General features: G+C 38.2%; 2 protein-coding genes across 4 annotated transcripts; both read left to right on the forward strand.

Annotated features, from left to right (window-relative positions):
* Positions 1-8,280: 8,280 nt before the first annotated feature.
* Positions 8,281-14,982, forward strand: LOC104217071 (uncharacterized). 2 transcript variants are annotated; one of them, XM_009767227.2, is made up of 2 exons: positions 8,281-9,317; positions 14,721-14,982. In XM_009767227.2, the coding sequence occupies exons 1-2, from the start codon at positions 8,690-8,692 to the stop codon at positions 14,729-14,731; spliced, it is 639 nt and encodes a 212-aa protein (XP_009765529.1). In that variant the 5' UTR covers positions 8,281-8,689; the 3' UTR covers positions 14,732-14,982. The 2 variants fall into 2 exon arrangements, with proteins under 2 accessions (XP_009765529.1, XP_070023581.1); XM_070167480.1 differs by having other exon boundaries at positions 8,281-9,284.
* Positions 14,983-15,908: 926 nt separating this feature from the next.
* On the forward strand, positions 15,909-20,856 carry LOC104217070 (uncharacterized). 2 transcript variants are annotated; one of them, XM_070167481.1, is made up of 16 exons: positions 15,909-16,122; positions 16,333-16,445; positions 16,548-16,656; positions 16,750-16,814; positions 17,866-17,925; positions 18,204-18,300; positions 18,417-18,504; positions 18,740-18,803; positions 18,890-18,966; positions 19,070-19,151; positions 19,390-19,469; positions 19,629-19,713; positions 19,794-19,862; positions 19,938-20,005; positions 20,080-20,128; positions 20,283-20,856. In XM_070167481.1, the coding sequence occupies exons 1-16, from the start codon at positions 16,053-16,055 to the stop codon at positions 20,643-20,645; spliced, it is 1,539 nt and encodes a 512-aa protein (XP_070023582.1). In that variant the 5' UTR covers positions 15,909-16,052; the 3' UTR covers positions 20,646-20,856. The 2 variants fall into 2 exon arrangements, with proteins under 2 accessions (XP_070023582.1, XP_009765528.1); XM_009767226.2 differs by having other exon boundaries at positions 15,910-16,122; positions 17,866-17,904.
* The last annotated feature ends 3,667 nt before the right edge of the window (positions 20,857-24,523 follow it).

Here is a 24,523-nt window from a genome sequence, read left to right on the forward strand (position 1 = left end):
CCAGTTTCTACCCCACCTGCTCAGCCAACTGGAGGTGGAGGTCGGGGAGGTAGAGGTCACCCTAGATGGGGAGGCCAGGCCAGATACTAAGCCCTTTTTGCCTGTACCGAGGTTGTTGCCTCTGGTTTTGTCATCACAGGTATTGTATTGGTTTGTCATAGAGATGCATCGGTTCTATTCGATCTAGGCTCCACTTACTCTTATATGTCTTTTTATTTTGATCCGCCTTTGGGTGTGCCTTGGGATTCGTTGAGTTCCCCTATTTATGTTTCTACTCCTGTGGGAGATTCTCTTGTTATGGACCGTATTTATCGGTCGTGTTTGGTTGCTCTTAGTGGTTTTGAGACCACAACCGATTTATTGTTGCTCAGCATGGTTGACTTTGATATTATCTTGGGTATGGACTGGTTATCACCCCATTATGCTATTCTTGATTGTCACGCCAAAACCGTGACGCTAGTTATGCCAGGTGTACTGTATGTTGAGTGGAGGGGTGCTTTAGATCACACTCCCAGTAGAGTTACTTCTTTCCTTAAGGCTCAGCGTATGGTTGAGAAAGGGTGTGACACGTATTTAGCTTATGTGAGAGATGTCAATATTGATACCCCTTCAGTTGATTCAGTCCCAGTAGTACGAGATTTTCCTAATGTATTTCCAACTGATCTTTTGGGCATGCCGCCCGATAGAGATATTGATTTTGGCATTGATCTATTACCGGGCACTCAGACCATTTCTATTCCTCCGCATCATATGGCTCCTCCTGAGTTGAAGGAGTTAAAGGATCAGTTATAGGAATTGCTTGATAAGGGTTTTATTAGGCCCAGTGTATCACCTTGGGGTGCTCCTATCCTGTTTTGTGAAGAAGAAGGATGGTTCTATGCGTATGTGCATTGATTATCGCTAGTTGAACAAAGTTAAAGTGAAGAACTGTTATCCTTTGCCTCATATTGATGATTTGTTTGACCAGCTACAGGGCGCATGAGTGTTTTCTAAGATTGACTTGCGTTCAAGGTATCATCAGTTGAAGATCCGGGAGCTAGATATCCCGAAGGCTGCTTTCAGGACTCGATATGGTCATTACGAGTTCCTTGTTATGTCATTTGGGTTGACCAATGCCCCAACAACCTTTTATGCATTTGATGCACAGTGTGTTCCGGCCATATCTTGACTCATTCATCATTGTCTTTATTGATGATATTCTGGTGTATTCCCGGAGTCGGGAAGATCATGAGCAGCACCTGAGGACAGTGCTTCAGACTTTGAGAGAAAAGAAGTTATATGCTAAGTTCTCGAAATGTGAGTTTTGGTTGGATTCTATGGCATTTTTAGGCCACGTGGTGTCGAGTGAGGGTATTTAGGTGGATCCGAAGAAAATAGAGGCAGTGCAGAGTTGGCCCAGACCATCCTCAGCTACAGAGATCCGCAGTTTTCTTGGTTTGGCAGGTTATTACTGTTGTTTTGTTGAGAGGTTTTCATCGATTGCAGCCCCTATGACCAGGTTGACCCAGAAGGGTACTCCGTTCTAGTGGACAAAAGAGTGTGAGGCGAGCTTTCAGAAGCTCAAGACAGCTTTGACTACGGACCTAGTTTTGATCTTACCTACAGGTTCGGGGTCTTATACTGTCTATTATGATGCCTCGAGGATTGGCCTTGGAGCGGTTTTGATGTAGTACGGTAGGGTGATTTCCTACGCGTCCAGACAGTTGAAGGTTCACGAGAAGAATTATCTTGTCCATGACCTTGAGTTGGCTGCCATTGTTCACGCCTTAAAGATCTGACGTCATTATTTATACGGTGTGACTTGTGAGATTTATACTGATCATCGGAGCTTGTATCACCTATTCAAACAAAAGGATCTAAATTTGCACCAAAGGAGGTGGTTAGAGTTGCTAAAGGACTATGATATCACTATTTTGTATCACCCAGGCAAGGCCAATATGGCGTCCAATGCTTTGAGTCGCCGGGCAGAGAGTTTGGGGAGTTTAGCTTATTTACCAGCATCGAAGAGGCCTATGGCGATGGATGTTCAGGCCTTAGCCAACCAGTTTGTGAGATTGGATCTTTCGGAGCCCAGCCGGGTTCTAGCTTGCGTGGTTTCTCGGTCTTCCTTATTTGATCGTATCAGGGAGCGTTAGTATGATGACCCTCATTTGCTTGTCCTCAAGGACAAGGTTCAGCACGGTGATGCCAGATATGTGACTATTGGTGATGATGGGGTATTGAGGATGCAGGCTTGGATTTGTGTACCCAATGTTGATGGGATTCGGGAATTAATTCTAGAGGAGGCCCACAATTTGCAGTATTCCATCCATTCGGGTGCTGCGAAGATGTACCAGGATTTGAGGCAGCACTATTAGTAGAGGCAGATGAAGAAATATATAGTTGGGTTTGTAGCTCGGTGCCTCAATTGTTAGCAGGTGAAGTATGAGCACCCGAGACCATGTGGGTTGCTTCAGCAGATAGAGATTCCGGAGTGGAAGTGGGAGCGGATCATCATGGACTTTGTAGTTGGGCTCCCACAGACTTTGAGAAAGTTCGATGCCATTTAGGTGATTGTGGATCGGCTGACCAAGTCCGCACACTTTATTCTTGTGTGTACTACCTATTCTTCGGAGCATTGGCGGAGATTTATATCCGAGAGATTGTTCGTCTGCATGGTATTCCAGTTTCCATCATTTCAGATAGAGGTACTCAATTCACATCACGGTTCTGGAGGCCATTCAGCATGAGTTGGGTACTCGGGTGGAGTTGAGTACAACATTTCACCCTCAGACGGATGGACAGTTTGAGTGCACTATTTAGATTCTTGAGGATATGCTTCGTGCATATGTGATTGAGTTTGGAGGGTCTTGGGATCAGTTCTTGCCATTGGCGGAGTTTACCTACAACAACAACTATCTGTCCAGCATTCAGATGGCACCGTATGAGGCTTTATATAGTAGGCGGTGTAGATCTCCGGTAGGTTGGTTTGAGCCGGGCGAGGCTATATTATTGGGCACAGACTTGGTTCAGGATGCTTTAGAGAAGGTTAAAGTGATTCAGGATAGACTCCGTACAGCCCAATCCAGACAGAAGAGTTATGCGGACCAGAAGGTTCGTGATGTTTCCTATATGGTAGAAGGGCGGGTTTTGCTTTGGGTATCGCCTATGAAGGGCGTTATGAGATTTGGGAAGAAAGGGAAGTTGAGTCCAAGGTTTATTGGTCTTTTTGAGATACTGCAGCATGTTGGGGAGGTTGCTTATGAGCTTGCCCTACCTCCAGCTTGGCAGGAGTTCATCCGGTACTTCATGTTTTAATGCTTCGAAGGTATCACGGTGGTCCGTCGCACGTGTTAGATTTCAGTTCAGTCCAATTGAACAAAGATCTATCTTATGTTGAGGAGCCAATGTCAATATTGGACATGCAGGTTAGAAAGCTGAGGTCAAAGAACATTGCATCAGTGAAGGTTCAGTTGCGGGGTCAGCTGGTCGAGGAGGCGACCTGGGAGACCGAGCAGGATATGCGCAGCCGTTACCCTCATCTTTTCACTACTTCAGGTATGTCTCTATGCTCTTTCAAGGACGAATGAATGTTTAAGTGTAGGAGGATGTGACGACCCGACCGATCGTCTTAAGAATTAATGCACTGATCCCCTATTAACTGCTTTCCCCTTGTTTGTTTCTGCTATTTTGATTTGCCGGAATGTTCGGTTTTGAGTTTCGGAGTATTTTGGGACACTTAGTCCCTAAAGGAGAGCTTAAGCTTTAGAATTTGGACCATAGCCGAAGCAGTGTGAAGACAGCCTCGGAATGGATTTTTGTTGGTCCCATTAGCTCCGTTGGGTGATTTCAGGCTCAGAGGCATGTTCGGATTATGTTTCGGAGGTCCATAGCTAATTTAGGCTTGGAATGCCGAAAGTTGAATTTTTGAAGTTCCCGGTTCGATAGTGAGATTTTGATCCGAGGGTCAGAATGGAATTCCAGAAGTTGTATAGCTCCGTAATGTTGAATGTGATGTGTGTGCAAAATTTCAGGTCATTCGGGCGAGCTTTGATAGACTTTTTGATCGAAAGCGTATTTGGAGAGTTTTTGAAGTTCTTAGGCTTGAATCTGATGCTAATTGGTTGATTCGATGTTGTTTGAGGTGTTTGGAAGATTTGCATAAGTTTGGATAGTGGTATATGACTTGTTTCTGCTTTTGGTTGAGGTCCTGGGGGCCTCGAGATGATTTCGGGTGGTTAACGGGAAGTTGGAAAGTTGGAATTTGCAGCTGAAGTCTTTTGGGTTGCTGTCATAACCGCATCTGCGGTTGAGAGGCCGCAGATGTGACTCCCGCAGATGCGGAGTCAAGCCGCAGAAGCGGCCAAGAGGAAAGTGTGCAGGAACCCGCAGAAGCGGATGTCTTACCGCACCTGCATGACCGCAGATGCGGCATATGGGTCGCAGGTGCGTAAAAGGAAGTTTTAAGTGAGAACCGCAGAAGCGGTATCACAGATGCAATTGGTGCACCGCAGGAGAGGATTTGCTGGGCTGAAAATCGAAGTTTCGAGGGTTTAGTTTCAAAAAGTTAAAAATTGATTTGGGAGCTCGGGATTGGCGATTTTGAGAGGGATTTTCACATGGATGTTTTGGGTAAGCAATTCTTACTCGGTTTTGCTTGTTTTCCACGAATCTATGCTTAAATTCATCCTTTAAATTCGAATTGGGGTGGAAAAATTGAAGAAAAGTTGGAAAAGTTCTTAGACCTAACATTTGAATTTGGATCACGATTTTGATGTCGGATTGGGATAATTTTGATATAAATGAGCTCGTAAGAGTATGAGGAGTCTGAAAATGTAAATTTTACCTGATTTCGAGATGTGGGTCTGAGGGGCGTTTTGGTTATTTTACCTAATTTCGTGTATCAGCTTATAATTTATTTGTAGAATCAGTTACTTGAAATGTTATTTACATGATTTTATTGGATTGAATAGATTTGGGCCATTTAGAGTCGAGTACTCGTGGCAAAAGCATGGTTTCGGGTTGATTTTGAGTTGGTTCGAGGTAAGTGGCTTGCCTAACCTTGTGTGGGGGACATTTTCCTTAGGATTGGTATTGTGATAATTGAATGCCTTGTACGTGAGGTGACGAGTGCGTACTTGTGCTAATCGTTGAAAATTCTATTTTCACTAAAGTAGCTTTAATTGTGTTTTCCCTTTTCTGCTTACATTACTTGAAATTTAAGTTTGTTGCTAGCTTAGAGAAACATGTCTAAGACTTAACTGCTTTATTTGCTTAACTGCCTTGTTTGTATTATGAGAAGCATACTAGGTTAGAATTACCTATTTTACCTTGGTATGAAGTTTATGTTTAATTGAGTACTCTTTGGTGTTATTGCTATGTGCTTTACTTTGGGACTACGGGACGACATCTCGGGAGATCCCCTGCATGTATTTGACTTGAACTGGAGTGTGGGATATCGAGAGATCCCCAGCACGTATATTGAGGATACCAAGAGATCTTCGGGATACCAAGAGATCCCTAGCGTATATTAAGGATACCAAGAGATCTTCGGGATACCAAGAGATCCCTAGCATACATTGAGGGTACCAAGAGATCCTCGGGATACCAAGAGATCCCTAGCATATATTGAGGGTACTAAGAGATCCTCGAGATACTGAGAGATCCCCGGATTTTAAAGAGTGGTATTCCTTGTGATTGTGCTGCCTCTGTTTCAGTTGTTGTTTTCCTTATTATCCTGTATTAATTCTTATTATTGTCTTTCAACTGTACTGCTTTATCTTATACTGTCATACCTTATGTTTTCTTTAATCTCAGTAGAGCCCTGACCTTTCTCGTCACTACCCGATCGAGGTTAGGCTTGACACTTACTAAGTACTGTTGTGGTGTACTCATGCCCTTTCTGTGCATGTTTTCATGTGCAGATCTAGATACCTCCACTTAGGCTTATCACTCGTGAGACGAGGCGCTTATAGAGACTCCAAGGTATATCTGCAGCGTCCGCAGACCGAAGAGTCCCTTTCTACTCTCCCTTTTGTATTAGCCCTTCTGTACTTTCGTTTCTTGTTAGACGTTCTAGAGTTAGATACTTGAAGACATTCAAAGGCTTGTGATCATGAGATTTCGGGTTTTGGAAAATGCATTCAGATTTCGAGAGTTGTTATTGTGTATGCCGAACGACACCTTTAAACACTGTTTTATTTCACTATTTCGTTTTTATTATTTCTTCCTCAAATTGGTTTATTTTTCCGCATTGTTAGGCTTACCTAGTCGTAAAGACTAGGTGCCGTCACGATGGTTCACGGAGGGCGAACCGAGGTCGTGACAGTTAATTAATATTAAAAGGTAATTTTTTTATTATGTGTGAAAACAACCAAAAATCACTTGAAGAGAACCGAAAGGAGTCTATGTTTGTCGAAAAAAAAAAGACTATATATTATACTTTATCTGACAAATTACCCAAAACTAGAGGTGTTCACGAAAAATCAAACCAAACCGAATCAAAACGACAAAAAATCAATACCTTTTGGGTTTGATTTTAATAAAAAAATAATCCAAAAATCAAATCAAACTGACTATAAAAATACCTATTTAAAACTTATTATCACACGCACATATGTATGTTTGTGTATATAATGTTTTTAAAATTTATGGTACATATTAATCGTTTGTACTTTTAGTTTTGTTCTTTCCTATTATAATATTCTCATTCTTTGTATTTACATTCTAGTGTGATCGGTAGTTTTCTTTTGCTAGAAACTACCAAGAATCTATTTTATGTTTTAAAATAATTTATTTTGAATTTAATCCTTAAATTATTCATTACTATTTAATTAATTTTTCATAAATATATCTTGGTAGATGATAAATTTTTCAAAGAGTAACTGATTTGATGGTGTTATGATGAAATTTGTCGAAATAGTATTTGTAGTGTATGTCTCATATTTTAAAAAACCCAACAAATAACCGAAAAATCCGAAGAGCAACAAAAACTGAATAGATAAAAACGACTTGTTTGGTTTTGTTCCAATATGTGAAAATCGCCTTATTTGATATGATTTCTTTTTAGGAAAAAATCAACTCAAACCAGTGTTTTAAAAGGGATTTTCAAGGCGAGCCCTAGGGCGAAGCGCACCAAAAATGCCCCAAGGCGAGAGTGTGGGACAAAAGTCTCAATAAGTGTATGCCCAGCAATTCGGGGCGTACGCCCAGGAGTTTGAGGATCATTTTTGTACTAAGCCGTAAACCACAAAGACTTTTTAAAATTAAAACAATTTTTTTTTGAATAAGTCTTTCATATAATACCCAAATTGTCAAAAATCAGCTTGTAATTACTCAAAAGTTTTAAAAAGAAACTGAAATGTACTAAATTTAAAAGTCAAGACCTTTTATATTGATTGAAACCCTAATTTATGGTCTTTTCAATTCTGTTTCATAGCAGCAAGTTCATAGTTCAAATTATAGGTTAGTCATCCTTTTTGTTCCTCCATGTAAAAAACTTAATTCTTTTCGATTCAAGTTACTTGTGCTTGTAATTAGCGTGTAATAGATTATTTTAATTATTTTTTTTATGGGGGATGGAGCATATATATATATATATATATATATATATCACATATTTATAGTTTTCGTTAATTTTTATGCAATTTTACATGTTTATAATATTTACTGTAATTATATTATATTATAGAATATTAAAACTAAATACCATGGGGCTTACGCCCCGTGCCTCGGGGCTTACGACTCGCTGAGACATATGTAAAGCCTCGCTGAGACATATGTAAAACACCTCGCCTTACGCCTATGCCTCTTAAAACACCGACTCAAACCGAACGAGGAATACCTCTGCCCAAAACATGATTCCATTATTTGCAGGCATAAACACATGATATTTGTTCTTTGCATTGGTGCGTAATACGTGTCACCACAACCTTGGATGTTGCATATGCTCAGAATCTGCCACAAAATAGGAAGAGATTGTCTTTCAGCATCAATGTCCTCTAAAACATTCTCTTCGTTCTATTATGAGAGTGAAGTTGGATACTTCCAAACTCATTGTCAGTTCATTGAGATGCTGTTTCTGAAGGATAATTGCGATCTGCACCAATCCAAATTCATTAGTTCGACACAATTATGCATAAATTATTGAAGACAAAAATTCACATCAACTGGACATCTATGAGATAATTAATAACAGTAGCTAGATGTATGTTGTAAGGAAACAAAGTAGAATTATAAAGCCTTTGGCAGAAAGTTTATATTCGTGCACAGAAGCACTAATATAGAGAGAAGCTCCTCCTTCTCTCTAAGTTCTCTTTCCACAAACTCAACTAAACAACCTTTCCCTATTGTTATGGAAAAAGAAAAAACTGATAAAGAACATCCCTATATCCCTCCCAAACCTCGATATTAGCACAACTACTATTGTTACTAATAAGAATCAGCAATCCTCTTTCAAAGAAAAACTACTATCACCAGAGTATATGATGAATATTGACCTAATGGAAAATGAATTTGAAAAAGAAGTCCATAACCCATCAGAGGCGTCCATGGACACAAACTCACAGGAACTACACCAAGGCATAAGGTCAATCCAACTATCAGGTGAAGATAAAAATCGAATGTACCAACCATGGAAATACTCATTGATCATTAAGCTTCTGGGAAAACGCATACAACATCAATACTTAAAAAGGAAAATATAAGAAATATGGAAATCATCGGAAAATTTCCTCTCATTGATCTTGGATCTGATTACTTCATTGTGAAATTTAACAACGAGGAAAACATTATCACTGCATTACAGAATGGTCCATGGTTTGTCAATGGTTTTTTCCTCTCTATAAAGAAATGGGAACCAAATTTCATCGCAAGCGAGGCAACACAGGAAAGATCAGCTATTTGGATAGGCAACACCATTGGACGGTTACTGAAGATTGATGCATGTACTAGTGCAACACTACGAGAAAAATATGCACGTCTGTGTGTTGAGATGCCTCTTGACGAACCAGTCCAAACTTGCATCTTCATAGGCAAATACATGCACCAAATCATCTATGAAGGAGAGCAAATCCTCGGCAAACTCTGTGGCAGGCTAGGCCATACCATCCAGTGCTGTACCCATACTAAAGCTCCATCTCTACCCACTGACGCAGAGGTCCAAGCGGTGACCACCATCAACTACACCAATGACCAATGGCAAACTGTGTCTTTTGACAGAAGAAGGAGAACCCCTCCAAGAATGACGAGGAAGAACCAATATCATCCATTGATACAACACACAATCTCACAAGGTGGAGACCGAGGTATTAATGTAAAAATCTTCGAAGCCGCTACAGGTAAGTACCTTCATACCCAAAAGCTTGCTTTCAAATCAAAAGACTATGAATATTCTCACTGCCCTAGCTCTAGCTTAACTAATAAAACATGACTAATCGCTAATTCTACAAACAATAGACTATGAAGAAAAGTAGAAAATTAATAGCCAATACCAAATCTCCCCCAATAAATTTGGTCTCTCCAAGAAGAAGAAGAATACGAAGAAAACAGTATTCCCACAAACAATCCACTGCAAAACGTTCACTCTACCCCACGCCTAAACTCTTCGATACAACCAAAGAACACAACCACTATGGAGTCGACACGTGTAATAAACGTGGCTAAACTAATGAAAACCCTAAACACTTGCAACCCAATTTGCTGCCAAATCCAAATCCTACCGACAGCTCTAACTTAGCTAAGCATCATAACTTTCATGCAAACAAAATGCAATCCACAAACGACAAGTCATAAATAACCCAATACACGGATCAACACTTGTCAATAGAGGTCGCCCAAATGGACATACCTATGGAAATAACTCATCGAACTGATTCTATATACTCCTACACGCCCAACTCACTCAATCATAAGCAATTTCAATCTTCCACAAAAGATTTGCAATCATTCTCCCCTTCAAATCAGCTTTCCATACCCCTTTTAAAAGATATCAGTCTAAAAGACAATGCCAAATATACTGCTACCCCTAAACAAACGGAATCGACTGGCACTACTAACTCACAGAGTGCCCATGAATTCTTTCCAACCTCCCACTTTGAACAATCTCAACAACCTCATGCAAATTCCAAACTTAGTGTATGTAACACAGCCACAACACCCAGACCAGCAACCAACTTCGTGGATCGAGCAGGGCCTCCGTGGTTAAGCCCTTTTCTTCTCAATGATAATAGAAGGGCAGGAAATCATGGTGATCATCCAGAACCCAAACTTTCTAGCCCAGGTTGTGACAGAGGGGATGAGAATGTCACTGGACAATTACATGAATCATTTGTGGATGGCCAACATTCTCGACCCACTGGTTACGACAGTAGCTCCTGCACTATACCACCCCATGCACAACCACTGGAATTTTCCCCAACACTTCAATCCTCTACTGAACATGAATCAAATGTTCGATCTTCCTTTCTTCCCACCCTAGGAGATAATAGAGATAAATCCGCTATTCTTTCCTTGGATACCCCAACCAGCTTAACATCAACCACATATGGGTGCTCCGATGGAACAAGCAGCAAATCCAGACCAGGAAGTGCAAGAAGCAGAAGAGGTGGTGATTCCCCACCCTCCGGGAAGAAGCTCCTTCACAGAAATCTCAACAATAAGAGATATAGCCCTTATGCTATTTCCGGAGAGGGAAGACAAAAAGTACGTACTCCGCTGCCTGATAGCTCTCCAAAAATGCTCAATCGAGATAACACCACCAATCACCACAGCCACAACAAAGTATGATGTCCTGCTGAATCCAACATTAAGGGACAGTCAGTTCAGGATGAGGGGAACCAACCCTAGTGAAGCCACTCTCCAAAACTATTCCTCAATCATGAATACACCCACTAGCATAATCATTTGGAACGTTAGAGGCGCAAATAATGCTGATTTTAGATGCAACTTTAGAGAGTTGGTTAACAACTATAATCCATGCATGGTAGCATTATTGGAGACCAAAATGGAGAACCATGCAATTCTTAGGGTAGACTTCAATTTTTTAGACCTAATTGAGATTCTAGCAGTTGGAAGAGCTGGTGGTCTAGTAATTATGTGGATGGACATCATGGTGGCTGTGGAACGTGTTAGGCAGACCGATCAAGAGCTACATGCCCTAGTCCAGATACTTCCCAATCATAACCCTTGGTATTTTAGTGCCATCTACGCAAGTACTTATGTAGCTAATAGAATAACTCTTTGGGAAAATCTTAGGTCTATTTTTGATCAGTACAAGGGCATTGGTTTATAGGTGGCGACTTTAATGATGTACTGACTCAGGACAAAAAATGGGGAGGCAGGCATATTAGTAATAATAGGACTTCGAGATTCTGATCTTGTATAAATTACTGTAATTTAATTGATCTAGGGTTCAAGGGTTATCGTTATACGTGGTCAAACCATAGAAATAGGAGGCATGGACTTATCCTAGAAAGACTAGATCGATGTCTTGCTAATGAAGCCTGGTTAGAATCCTACCCCTCAGTAACCATAACCCAACTGCCCAAAACTTATTCCGATCATAATCCGCTATTAATCAGGCTAACAAATTCCATTTCTACCAATACTAACAAACCTTTTAGGCTAGAAAAATATTGGCTAAGCCACCCTAAGTTCAGTAAGGTTGTCAAACAAAGTTGGATAAATAGGAATTTCAGTGATGTAATTATTATTATTTATTTTTTTTAAAGAATGGAGTGCCCAAAAATTTGGAGATATTTTTGCTAACAAAAAAAGAATTCTGGCCAGACTAAGGGGAAACCAAATTTCACCTAGTTATACAACTAGCACGTTCCTTAGAAACTTGGAACAAATGTTACTCACATAGTATAATAATACTCTTCGTCTTAAGGAGGACCATTGGAAGATTAGATCTCGTATTAATTAGCTCAATGAGGGCGATGTCAATACAAAATTCTTTCATATTTCTGTGCTCAATAGGCGTAGGCGCAACAACATATCCTTTTTTAAAGATAATAATGAAAATTGGATAACTGATCATTGCAAAATCATTGATCACACTCACAAATATTTCCAAAATGTATTCACAACTAATAATACTCAATCAGACTGGAAAGCTATAAAAAATGCGCATACTAACTTGCCAATATCGACCTCTCCTCACTAGACAGGCCATTAGACACTCAAGAAATCATCTGTATTGTCTATTCTTTCAAGCCACATAAGGCCCGAGGTCCTGATGGCATATACCCATTTTGCTACCAAAGATATTGGGATATAGTGGGTCCCTCAATTATCCAACTATGCAAGAAAATATTTGACAACACCAACATTCCTGATAAAATGAATCACACTTTATTGTGCCTCATTCCCAAATTCAAACATGCAAATAACCTCAAAAATTTCCGCCAATAGGCCTATGTAATACTACCAACAAATAATCACCAAAATTATTGTTAACCACATCAAACCTTTCCTAAATAAACTCATCAGCCCATGCCAATCTAGCTTCTTAAAAGGGAGGAGGGCATGTGATAATACTATTATTATTCAAGAAGCTATTAACCAACTTAAAAAAACAAAAGGGGTGAAAGGGCAACTAATAATCAAAATTGATCTAGAAAAAGCATTCAACATATTAGAATGGCCTTTTGTCTACAAGGCCTTAGCTTTCTTTCGATTTCCACTAAAGATCACTAACCTAATCATGAACTGCATCTCTACAAGCAAGATAATTGTCCTGGTTAATGGTACACAGACCAATTTCTTTGAGCCCACGAGAGGTATCAGATAAGGCGATCCTATATCTCTATATTTATCATCTTATAAATAAAATTGTTGTCTGTATGCATCAACCACCAAGTCGACCTAACTCTGTGGGAGCCCATCAAAATTGGGACCAAAGGACCTTAATTGTCACACTTATTTTATGCAGATGACCTAACATTTATGGCACAGGCCAATGAAAAACTATCAACACCATACACCATTCTCTAACCACTTTTTATTCTCTATCTGACCAAAAAATAAATAACACCAAATCCAAAATCCTCTTTTCAAATAACTGCTCACTTGCCATTAAGGATTATACAATTGACTTATTCAATATTAATCCAACAACTCAATTTGGTAAGTATTTGGGATTCCTTATTCTCAATAACAAACCAAAACCTTTCGACTTCCAATTTGTAATTGATAATATGCATAACAAGTTTTCAAATTGGAAAACAAACTTCCTAACTCTTGCAGGTCGCACAGTTCTAGCAAAAGCTGCCCTCAATGCCATTCCAAATCATACCACGCAATATATATCTCTTCCAAAAAAGATTCAACATCAAATTGATAAAATCCAGCGTGACTTTATTTGGAGTACAACTCCTCACCATAAAAAGGATCCACTACATCTCATGGGATGTTGTGACCCTTCCTAAAAAACTAGGAGGATTGGGAATTCCTAAAGCAACGCACAAAATCAAGCCATCCTAGCAGGATTAGCATGTAGATTATTCACCAATCCCTCGACAATATGGGCAAACACCCTAATTCAAAAATATAGTCCTAGAGCAAATGCCAAAACCACTTCCTTCATTTGGCAAAATATTTTGAGAGGGTATGAAACCATTACTAAAGAAATCTCATGGGTTGTTGGCAATGAGAATTCCATTCATTTTTATTATGGTAACTGGACTCCCAATACCCCCTAATATTCGATCTGCCATTCAAGGTCCTCTTAATAAAAATGATAACAACCTAACCCTCGCCCAGGTTTGGAGAAATGACCAGTGGAATTGGTCACAAATCTCCTTTGAACTCCCAGAGAATATTAAAATGATATCTCATTCATCTCTCTTTCAAAAAATCCAATGTCCATAGACATCCCCCATTTGGTCGCTTAATACAAATGGCACCTTCTCCACCCATTCAGTCTACACACCACTTCATCAACACCTCCAAATTGGCACTGAATATGACAGGATTTGGAACTTGATACCCTTAACAAAATCAAATTCTTTCTCTGGCAATGCTATAAAAATAGACCCTCCATTAAGTCTTACCTCCACCAAATTGGAGTCACTAACAACAATGTATGCCTAATATGTAGAGAAGCAGAAGAAACCATCACCCATATATTCCCCCAATGCATAGTTGCACACACATTTTGGAGCAGTAAGAGAATTGATACTAATGCTCTCCCAAATAACAAACAGTGGTTGTTATCAATCAAAGATCTCCCAATACCCGCTACCCATAACTGTATAACTCAGGAAGACGTATTCCCATTTGCAATTTAGAACCTGTGGTTAAATAGAAATAATAACTGTTTCCATAACCTCTCTAAACCTCTTAATGTCCAAATGGTTACCATACATACCATTGAATTTAAACTACTAGCTTGTAAATACACAAGCTCTACGCACAAAAAAACTATCCACATAAAATGGTACCCACCACCACCTCAAACATATAAACTAAATATAGATGCTTCTTTTTTGGGTAAACATAAGCCAAGAGGTATTGGGGGACTTATAAAAAATACTCGAGGCAACATGATAGTAGGCTTTGCTAAAGATCAAAGCTTACAACCCTACACATGCAGAGTTATTAGCACTTCATGCAGGGCTAAAGCTTGCAAATGATAAAGAATTAGCTCCCTTGGAGATTGAAACTGATTCGACGGATATAATTCAACTACTTGAGCACAATAGCTTCCCTGCCTACACTAACACTATCATTGAATGTAGGTGCTTGTTGAAGAAATTGGTGGTCCGACATAGCTTCCGTGAAGGAAACAAGGTGACACACTTTTTGAGTAAATTGGGCTCCAAACAACAACCTACTCCTACTATAAATATCTTCAACTCCCCATCAGACCTGGTCAAGAGGGCGATCCAAGATGACAAAGATGCAACACCTACTACTAGGCTCTTATCAAGTTTCATATGTAACAAACTAGCAATGTTTGAAAACCTAAGTGTTATTCCTACTATTAGTATTAATGTTGTAATGCCACCGTAGTTGTTATTAATAATATTATCCACTTCTCCAAAAAAAAAAAAAGGAATAAAGCCTTTGGCAAAGGAATATTCTCGCAAAAAAACTACCTAGATGGATTTAAAGTGGAAAAAGCTTTGCATACGGTACCTCAATTGTTTGTAAATTCTAATTCTGGTCCTTGATTTAAATGATAAGCATATTTAGCCTTCAATTAAGCTATATATGTTTTTGGGAATCTTTATACAAATAGCCTGTGATATTCACCGTTTACTCTTTATAACCATATACATAGATTTTACATTGATTATATATATTATATATATAAAACATAAGTTATGCATATATTATATATTCATTAGCTATTTTTAATTTTAACGATTGGATAAGCGACTATTTGGATTAATTTTACTTAGATTATTTGTAAAGTTACAACTATATTACTCTCATAGATGGAGTAACAATGCAAACTAAACATACAACATGAGCAATTAAATGATATAATGGTTAATAGGAGTAATTCATTTAATTTGTGAATATTCGACAAGGGGGTTGCTCATATGGTCAGCACCCCCACCTACAAATTCAGGATAGTGGGTTGAGTAATTAAAGGAGCAATCTAACAAAGGGGATCAAAGAGCAGGGGAATTAAAAAAAAAAAAGAAAAGGAAATTGTGAATATTCACAAGCAAATGGATAAAAAAATGCACATTTCAATTAATTAAAAGTTAAATGTGTTTAACCAAATATCACGATATTTAAGGAACTAAAAGCACAAATTTTCCAAATTAAATTTGTGACTATACTAATAATTATCGTATTATTATATTGAAGCATTATATATATATATAATACTGCAAAATTGCATAATTCAACCCGCGGCAACAAGGCGCCAGCGGGAAAAAATTCAAGTAAATTTCCCGCCTTGTCGGATTACAACCCTCGCGCCAAAATCCGACCTGCAGCATAGGCAATTAGGCACACTCATTCTTCTTCTCTACTCTATCCCTTTACAGCTCCGAAGAGTTTCAAGTGATAGAACTCATCCCCAATTGTTACAATCTGTAACTGAAGAGCTCTAAATGGAAGGATCAAATAAGCATCAATCTTTTTTCCAAGATATCAAATCAAGAGAACTTCACGGATTCCGAGGTTTCCCTCAAATCTCTTCTCTTCTTTATCTTTTTGTGTTATAAATATCTATACTAATTAGAGATAGATCTATAATTTAAACTCTACGAGTCCAAGAAAATTGATCAAGTATACCCACTGCTTTTTATGCTGAATCTGCCTATTGTCACTAACACGAGTTCATCAGTTTGATTTCAATTTTTTTCTGACTTTATCTGTGTACTTGTCCAGTTAAAAAAAGACCATATATCAGCATTGAATCGTCTGAGGTTGACCAAATTGGTGCCCTCGCTGTTGAGCACAATGGCAACACGCCACCTCCAATGGCCGTCTCGTTCTGCAAGGTTGGATCTATGAATCAAATGAGTCTCAATACTAATACTGCAAAATATATTTTAATTTTGACACGTTGGTAAGTCATATACTAATATTGTGTTGTTATGCAGACAAGTGAAAATTCACATATTCTTGCTGTTGCTGATGAGGGTGGCTATGTTAGCTTGTATAATACCAGGTTGAAATTTCCCCCTTCATCAACACACCAGCAAAATGCAGGTAAGTTGTTACTTAAAAATTCTTTCTTAATTCTGAATTTTGCTTTGATGTTATGTTTCTTGGACTTCTACCTGATCAATTTGCAATTTACAGAAAAATCTAAGATGTCAGAGTGGGTCGCTCATGAAAATGCTATATTTGATGTATGTTGGATCAAGGTACATCTCAGCTTCCAAATTAATTTGATAACCAAGATTTTTCCTCAGTGTTGTCAAAGGAAAAAGCTTTAAAAAAAGAGCTGCAATCTATACGGGCTGTATGCGCGTGCATGCTTTATTAAAAAAGGTGCAACGAAGAAAAATGAATATACACATATAAAATGCAAGAAAAAAGTAACAAGTTCTATCATAACGATTTCCTTAACAAATGATATATCTCTTTGCTGATGATGTTTATTGTTTAGTACTGCTCGATTCAAGATAGAAGTCATGGGCAATCCGTAGTGCCTTGCTTCCATTGAAACACAGCTTAAGTGAGGCGATGCATCCTCCCTGAGCTTTTCTGAATTTCCGGCCTTACCTGAAATGAGCCTTTGACTATCACTTACTCCTATTACTGAAAATTGGACATGAGTTAAAGCAACTAATAGAAACAATATTCGGGGAGCACCAAAAAGGTTCAGAAAAGAGAAGCAGTTTCGGGGCATTGCATCCTAAGAGGTCCACACTAAGGAGTTTAAATTCCAAGCAAAGACTGGGGAAGAAACGAATTGAATGCTCAAAGAGAAGAAAATAAGACAGTTTCACCCCAATCAGACATCCATGTTTTTATTTCTGTCCTAAAATGTATTACTATTAGAGTCTGAGTTTGATTTAAGAATACCCGAATCTTCAATCCGCATTCATCTTTTTTAGTTTTTGCAAGGATAACCTAAAATGAAGCCGTTCAGATATATTGGGTCGGATGTACAGTCAAACCTCTCTATAACAGCCTTGTTTGTTCCGAATATTTTTGTATGTTACAACGAATTGCTGTTATATAGAACATATATTATAACATAACATGAAAATTGGTTCCGGAAAAGCTTGGCTTTTATAGTGAAGTGTTGTTATATTGGGATGCTGTTGTAGAGAGGTCTGACTTTATTAGATATGTTGAAACATGAATAAAGGCATCTGCTAAACTACTATAGTTTCCATGTGTTTTTGTTTTCCTGCAATCGATTTTCAGTTATAGCTTGTTAACATGACATACATTTGATCTTTGCAGGATGATATGAATATCTTAACTGCTTCAGGCGATCAATGCGTGAGTAAATATCTGATATTTGTATGTAGTAGCAACTGAATTAGTTTTTGGTTGTTGTTTTAAAACTGTTCTATGTACTTTAAGGACAAAGCATCTGGTTACAGTAGCATTTGCATATTGACTGCTTGATTGTAGTGTTTATACAATTGTCTTTGATTAGAATTTCTGTGAAGGTTCACCCTTCTAAGTGGACTGTGATATTTAATTATGTAGAAACTTAACAATTCCTAAGGTCATTATACAAAGTTTGTATAATAATATATCCATTACTTACAAGTAATCTTGATGTATGTGAGCAGATAAAGGTATGGGATGCACAAGAAAAGCAGTGTATTAGAGCATTAATGGGTCACACCGGGAGTGTGAAATCCATTTGTTCTCATCCTACGAATCAGGGTAGGTTTGTGCTTTTCCTACTTCTCTTCCTCGAATAACTCTTTTTCCCTTCCATACTTTCTTTACTCAAAGATATGGCATGTTCTGATCCCCACATGCGATTTGCTTTTAAATAGATATTATTGTATCTGGTTCAAGAGATGGCTCCTTTTCCCTATGGGACTTGAGGAGCTCGTGCAGCAGCAGTCACATATTTTCCATACCGTAAGTACTTTATTATAACCGTAAGATCAAAATGGTGATTAAAGAGCATTATCAATTGCTGTCTTGCTTCTAGTTTCATTCGCATGAGCAAAATTGGGAACACTTCTAGTATCTTTCCCAACTAAACAGCCTGATTCAGGTCAAAATAAAGCAAATAGATTACGAATTTTAAAAGACAGGTAGAGTTAGCAGCTTTAAAGTTTAAACCAGTTTCTAATATGTGTTCTTTGTTCAGGTCAATTGCAGCAGTCCACAAGGCTCACGTTTCTCCTCGTCAGCGGCGGGTTAAAGGTGGAAAGGTTTGTCCTCGTGAAGATATCCTTTATGACCCTATTCTATACTTATGAATGCACAATTTATTTCTTACTGCCAGAAATTATTTCAGGCTACTTCCATGAGCATTACTTCAGTCCTTTACCTGAAAGATGAGATCTCCATTGCTACTGCTGGAGCAGTTGACAGGTGTCTAAGAAAACTTGCAATGTTCCTCAAACTGAGCAAGCACTTCAAAGTGGGGTTTATCGCGTGATTTGTGTTATTCACTGCTTTTACTTTTAAATTTCAGTGCCATAAAGTTTTGGGATACCAGAAACCTGAAGAGTCCTATTCTCCAGGCATGCCCTCATCCTAATGTGTCATCCCATAAGGTAATGATAAAGTTAAATTGCCATGTTATGATAGGCTAGCGATGTTTTCTGTGACCTTCACAACATTGAGCAGCATTTTACAAAATTTTGTTTCATTAATAACTATGATTTAACCTGGTCCCTCCTTTATGATTAGGGATGCTAAGTTTGTTCGGTTGGTTTTAATTGGCAAATGATCCAACTCGTTCATAGTTTAGCAATTCTTGATTGATTTATAACAGCTTTCGATCTTGTTTAGGGAAAGCGATTACATGGAGTATCTAGTTTATCTCAAGATTTAAATGGCGTGTTTATTGCTGCTTCATGCATGGACAGCAGGTATGCCAATGTTCTGATGGGTATCACACGAAGTCACAATTTTCACCAGCTAATATGAAGACTACACCTATTATGCACAAAAAGAGAACCTAATATTCTCTCTTATTAAGCTTAAACATCTGATATTTTCTTCTTCTGTGGATCTGCGTGTTTCTTCAGAATCTATCTCTACAATGTGCTTCAGCCAGAAAAAGGGCCAGTGAAAACTTTCACAGGATGCCAAATTAATTCATTTTTTGTTAAGGTGAGTGGCATTGTCAATTTCCATGATCATAACTTGGAATATAAACTTCGTGGAACTAAAGAAGTTTTTGACAATTTCAGTCAGCGATAAGTCCTGATGCAGCTCATGTACTCAGTGGTTCCAGTGATGGAAATGCCTATATATGGCAGGTCAGTTTGGTAACTACAAAGGTTTTGACTGGATTCCATTTATGTGGTACTAACTCCAACGTACTCATGACTCAGGTGAACAAACCTCTAGCAGATCCCCTTATATTGAAAAACCATGATGGAGAAGTTACAGCAGTAGACTGGTAAGTTTGTTCAGTATTATTGATACTTGCCCTATAGCAAATCTAACCATCATCTGAATATTCTACTGCTACAGGTGCCCATCTGAGACAGGAAAAGTTGCTACAGCATCAGATGATTTCACGGTAAGCTGTACAGATGAGCAGAACATTAGCATGATCAAATCCATAATGTTAAAACAAAAAAGAATATGATGTTTGCTTTAGCTTATCTTTTGTTTGTGACATTGCTTGCTCAATTAAGATGGTTCCAATGTACTATTCTCAAACTCTTTGCCAGGTACGCTTTTGGAACATTCAAAGCAGTTGTTACTCAAACACAAGATCTCCATCGTCCATTCGAAGAAGAGTAATGGGACTTACTAACATAGAACGTCGCAAGCTGTTCGCTGATGAAAAACCAGTGAGCATCAAGAATGACTCTGATGACTGTCATTCAGAAAACTTGCCAAATTTAACTAAGACTCCTGAAATCAGCACACCAGAGTCACATAAGATGAAACATTTTCAGAGTTTTGAAGTTGAAGAGAACTTAGAGCGAACTCCAGAAGCTGCAAGCAAGAGCCCTTCTTCGGTTCTGAATCCTCCATCCTCTTTGAAGAGGACGATTAGAGATTATTTTATGCACAGTCAATCAGATTAACATTATACATTAATGATAGACTTCCAGTATATACAATTATACATACACAACAAGTTCAGACAGATTAGGAACACCTTTATTTCCATCCTCGCTTCTGGCGTCCAAGTTTTTGCTTTGTAAATTATTTACATGTTCTTCGTCCTTTTCTTAGGCTGTATCTGAAATGTAACAAAATTTCCTAGTTAATTTGAAACTAGTGTAATCTTCCTTCTGCAAAATAAATCTACTTTGCAAGAAATGAGATTTCAAATCTATTGAAGATATTATGAACATGTTGAGAATGTTCTGAATAGTTGATGTCAGATTTATCCGAGGAAAATTAAACTAGTACTCCCCTTAGCAATAGTAGAAGCGGAAGTGGCAGAATTGAGACGTTAGATGCAAGATGGATCAAGAATTTTAGATCAAATAGGGGGTAATGTACTTTTCTATTTATTACAATTCTCAATTGTGAGTGAGAATTTAGATAAATCTAAATTTTTCATGAATTTTAACTCCATATATAAAGATCAAACACAAAATATTTGATTATTGATTGTCACTTGTCACTTGCTTGTTTCAGCTGAAATGGACATTGGGATCTTTTTTAGTAGGGGCGGATAAATAGGCAGGTAATGTATCGAGGATGTGATAGATTCTTGAATGTTTTTTTTCAACTGAAACAAGATGGTTGATGTCCATGTAATTTTCCGCCCCGACTAAGTCAGCTGCCACTTTCCTCAAGGCCCTATATTCAGCCTCTGCTGAAGACAAGGAAATGGTAGGTTGTTTCCTGTTCTTCCAAGACATAGGACTTCCACTAAGGGTAATATAAAAATCACTAACAGACTTGTGAGAGATGGCACCAGATCCCCAATCTGAATCAGAAAACCCCACAAGTGACATATCAGCAGAATTAAAGAGCAATACACCCCGGGCAGTATCATTCACAAGATATCTTAAGACATGGGTAACAACCAACATATGAGGAACCCGAGGTTTGAAGAAACCGACTTAGATGCTGAACAGAGAAAGAGCTGTCATGCTTGGTGTACTGCAAAAAATTAAACTTCCCAATTAACCTCCTATAGACACTTGAGTCAGAAACAAGAGTTCCGATATCCATATGAAGCTTAACAGAAGAATCTAGAGCTGTGGAGATAGGAGAAAAGTGCTGGCAGTTGAATTCTACTAGAAGATCAGTTGTGTATTTGTGTTGACTCATGAGATAGCCTTGGGAATGTTGAGAGATCTCCAAATCCAGAAGATAATGAACCAGACCTAAGTCCTTGATTTTCAGCTAGGTGTCCAAGAATAATTTTAAGGAATTATTTCAGAAATGTCATCACCAGCCAACATGATGTCGTCAACATACACAACCAACACTACCAGAGAACCAAAAGAAGACTTTGTGATTTGTGAATAAAGAGTAGTAATTGAGGTGGGAAATGTAGCCCTTGGAGTGCAGGGATTCAGACAGTTTAGAAAACCACAGTATGGAAGCCTGCCTGAGGCCATATAATGATTTCTTGAGTCTGCATACCAAATGAGGAGAATCAGAGGAAGATGACACATCCAGCTCAGGGGGAATCTTTATATAAACCTCCTCATGAAAGTCTCCATGAAAAAAGGCATTGTTGACATCCAACTGAAAAATAGTCCAGCCCCTCTTAATAGCTAAGGTGAGCAAGCATTTGATGATGGTCAGTTTGACAACAAAGGAAAATGTCTCACTAAAGTAAATACCTTCCCTCTGAGTGTCACCCCTGATGACCAACCTTGCTTTGTACCTTTCAATGGAGCCATCTGCCATCTGTTTAATCTTGTAAATCCACTTATAAGGGATGTCGTTCTTGTAAGGAGAAAGAGGAACAATGTCCCAAGTCTGGTTTGACTCAAGAGCTTGAAATTTCTTTAGCATTACCTCTTGCAAAACATGATGTGAAGCTGCCCGCAGGTAGAACTAAGGCTCATATACATGCAACTCAGTCTGGGACACCTTAGATACTCAGGAACAGATAGTAGAACAAAATTGCAGACATAGTCTTTGAGGTAAGATGGTTGGGTAACAAGTCTGGTGGATTTTCGAGAACAAGAACAAAAAGAGAAGGTAAAATAGGATAAGAGAAGGTAAAGTGGAGACGGAAGTAGCAGGAGATGAAGAAGGACTAGGAACAGAAGTGATAACAAGACTAGATGAATTATCAATGGTAGGAGAATCTGCAGATGCAGGAGGAAGAGGAATGTCCACAAAAAGGTGGAGAGGAAGAAGTAGACACGATAAGGGGGTTCTGTTGAGTTATAAGGTAAAACATGTTCATGAAACACTACATCCCTAAAATAAAAAATAGTGAAAGTAGATAGGTTCAGGAGTTTTTAACTACACCAAGAAGAGACTAGAGATGAACTCTAGATTGGAATTTGTCTTTGCCAAATTTTGGGGAAGTGGAAAAGCACAAATAGCCAAATGACTTTAAATGATCATAGGATGGTTAGTGTTCATGTAATTTTTCAAAAGGAGAAATGTTGTTCAAAATGGCTAAAGGCATTCTGTTAATGAGGTAAGTGGCAGTTAATACATCATCCTGTTGTGGAATGTGTGGAATTGTTATTTGGTGTAGAATACCTTGACTGATAAAGAAAGTAACAACCTCCAAATTACTACCAAGTTCATAAACATTGTCTGATCTAAAGGTTTGAACTGAAGACTAGAATTGCACTTTAACCATGGAAGTAAAAGCTTTAAGGACATGAAGTGCATTGCTTTTACAAGATAAAAGATGAGTCCAAGTTACTCTACTATAGTCATCAACTAATGTCAAAAAATATCTAAAACCATTATAAGTTTTGGTGTTATATGGTCCCCAAACATCAATATGTACTAACTGAAATGAGGCAGTAGAATGAATTTGACTATCATAAAAAGGTAATCTTTGTTGCCTAGCCATTGAACAAATTGAACAAATAAAAGATTATTTTGAAGAGACTTTATCAAATAGAAAAAGAGTGGATTTCATTCTATGAAAAGGCATATGCCCCAATCTTTGATGCCAATACAAATCCAGTCTATTCACAACAGGTGTTTGATTACATGGACGAGTATTCACAGGGGAGATGACAAACTCAGACTTATTACATGTCATAGAATAAGAAAAAGAGTAAGACAAAATATGAATTTTGAAACAAATTAGCATTAGGGTGGAGGTAGTATAGCCTTCCAGCAGCCTTACCCATTACTAATAACTTTTTTAGAGAATGACCTTGTAGAGAACAATTAGACTTGGTAAGAATAGCTATACAATCCAATAGAGAAATAAATTAATATTTGGAAATTAGATTAAAATGAAAAGATGGTACAAGTAGTACATTAAGTAAGGTTATATCATGTCTAAGATGTAGAAAACCAATTGATAAAACCTTTACTTTATATCCATTAGGTAGAGTGACAAGAAAAGACTTAGGTAAGGGTACAAGTTTGTGAAGTAAATATTGTGTGGGGTCATGTGGTTTGTTGCCCCTGAATCCAATATCCAAGGGTTTATGCCTAATTGAGAAGATGCACATACATGAGAGGTAATAGAATCTACATCATAAGCAGTAAAGGAACCTACAAAGTGTGTGAACTCATAATTATCAGCAGAGAAATTCTCAAAACCAATACCAAAAGACAAATGGACTTGTTGGAATAGACTCATCAGATGATGATATTGCTCCTTGGTGAATCCATGAGCAGAGTTGTCAGAAATGTGTGTTGTGGGAGAACTTGGCTTGAACATGTGGAATGTCAGTATAGACACATGAAACTGACTTCTTATTTTTTGATAAACTTAAAGTCTGTAGGGAAACCATGCAGCCCGTAGCATTTGTCCCCTATGTGGCCAAGTTTCTTGCAATATTTG

This window comes from Nicotiana sylvestris, chromosome 2, assembly GCF_000393655.2.
Source record: "Nicotiana sylvestris chromosome 2, ASM39365v2, whole genome shotgun sequence".
NCBI classification, from domain to species: Eukaryota; Viridiplantae; Streptophyta; class Magnoliopsida; order Solanales; family Solanaceae; genus Nicotiana; species Nicotiana sylvestris.

Coding starts and splice junctions, on each gene's coding strand:
- LOC104217071 (XM_009767227.2), top strand. CDS start 8,690: ATGGAAATCATCGGAAAATTTCCTCTCATTGATCTTGGATCTGATTAC.
- LOC104217070 (XM_070167481.1), top strand. CDS start 16,053: ATGGAAGGATCAAATAAGCATCAATCTTTTTTCCAAGATATCAAATCA. Junction 16,657..16,749: donor AACACACCAGCAAAATGCAG/GTAAGTTGTTAC, acceptor TGCAATTTACAG/AAAAATCTAAGATGTCAGAG. Junction 18,967..19,069: donor ACTGCTGGAGCAGTTGACAG/GTGTCTAAGAAA, acceptor TTTAAATTTCAG/TGCCATAAAGTTTTGGGATA.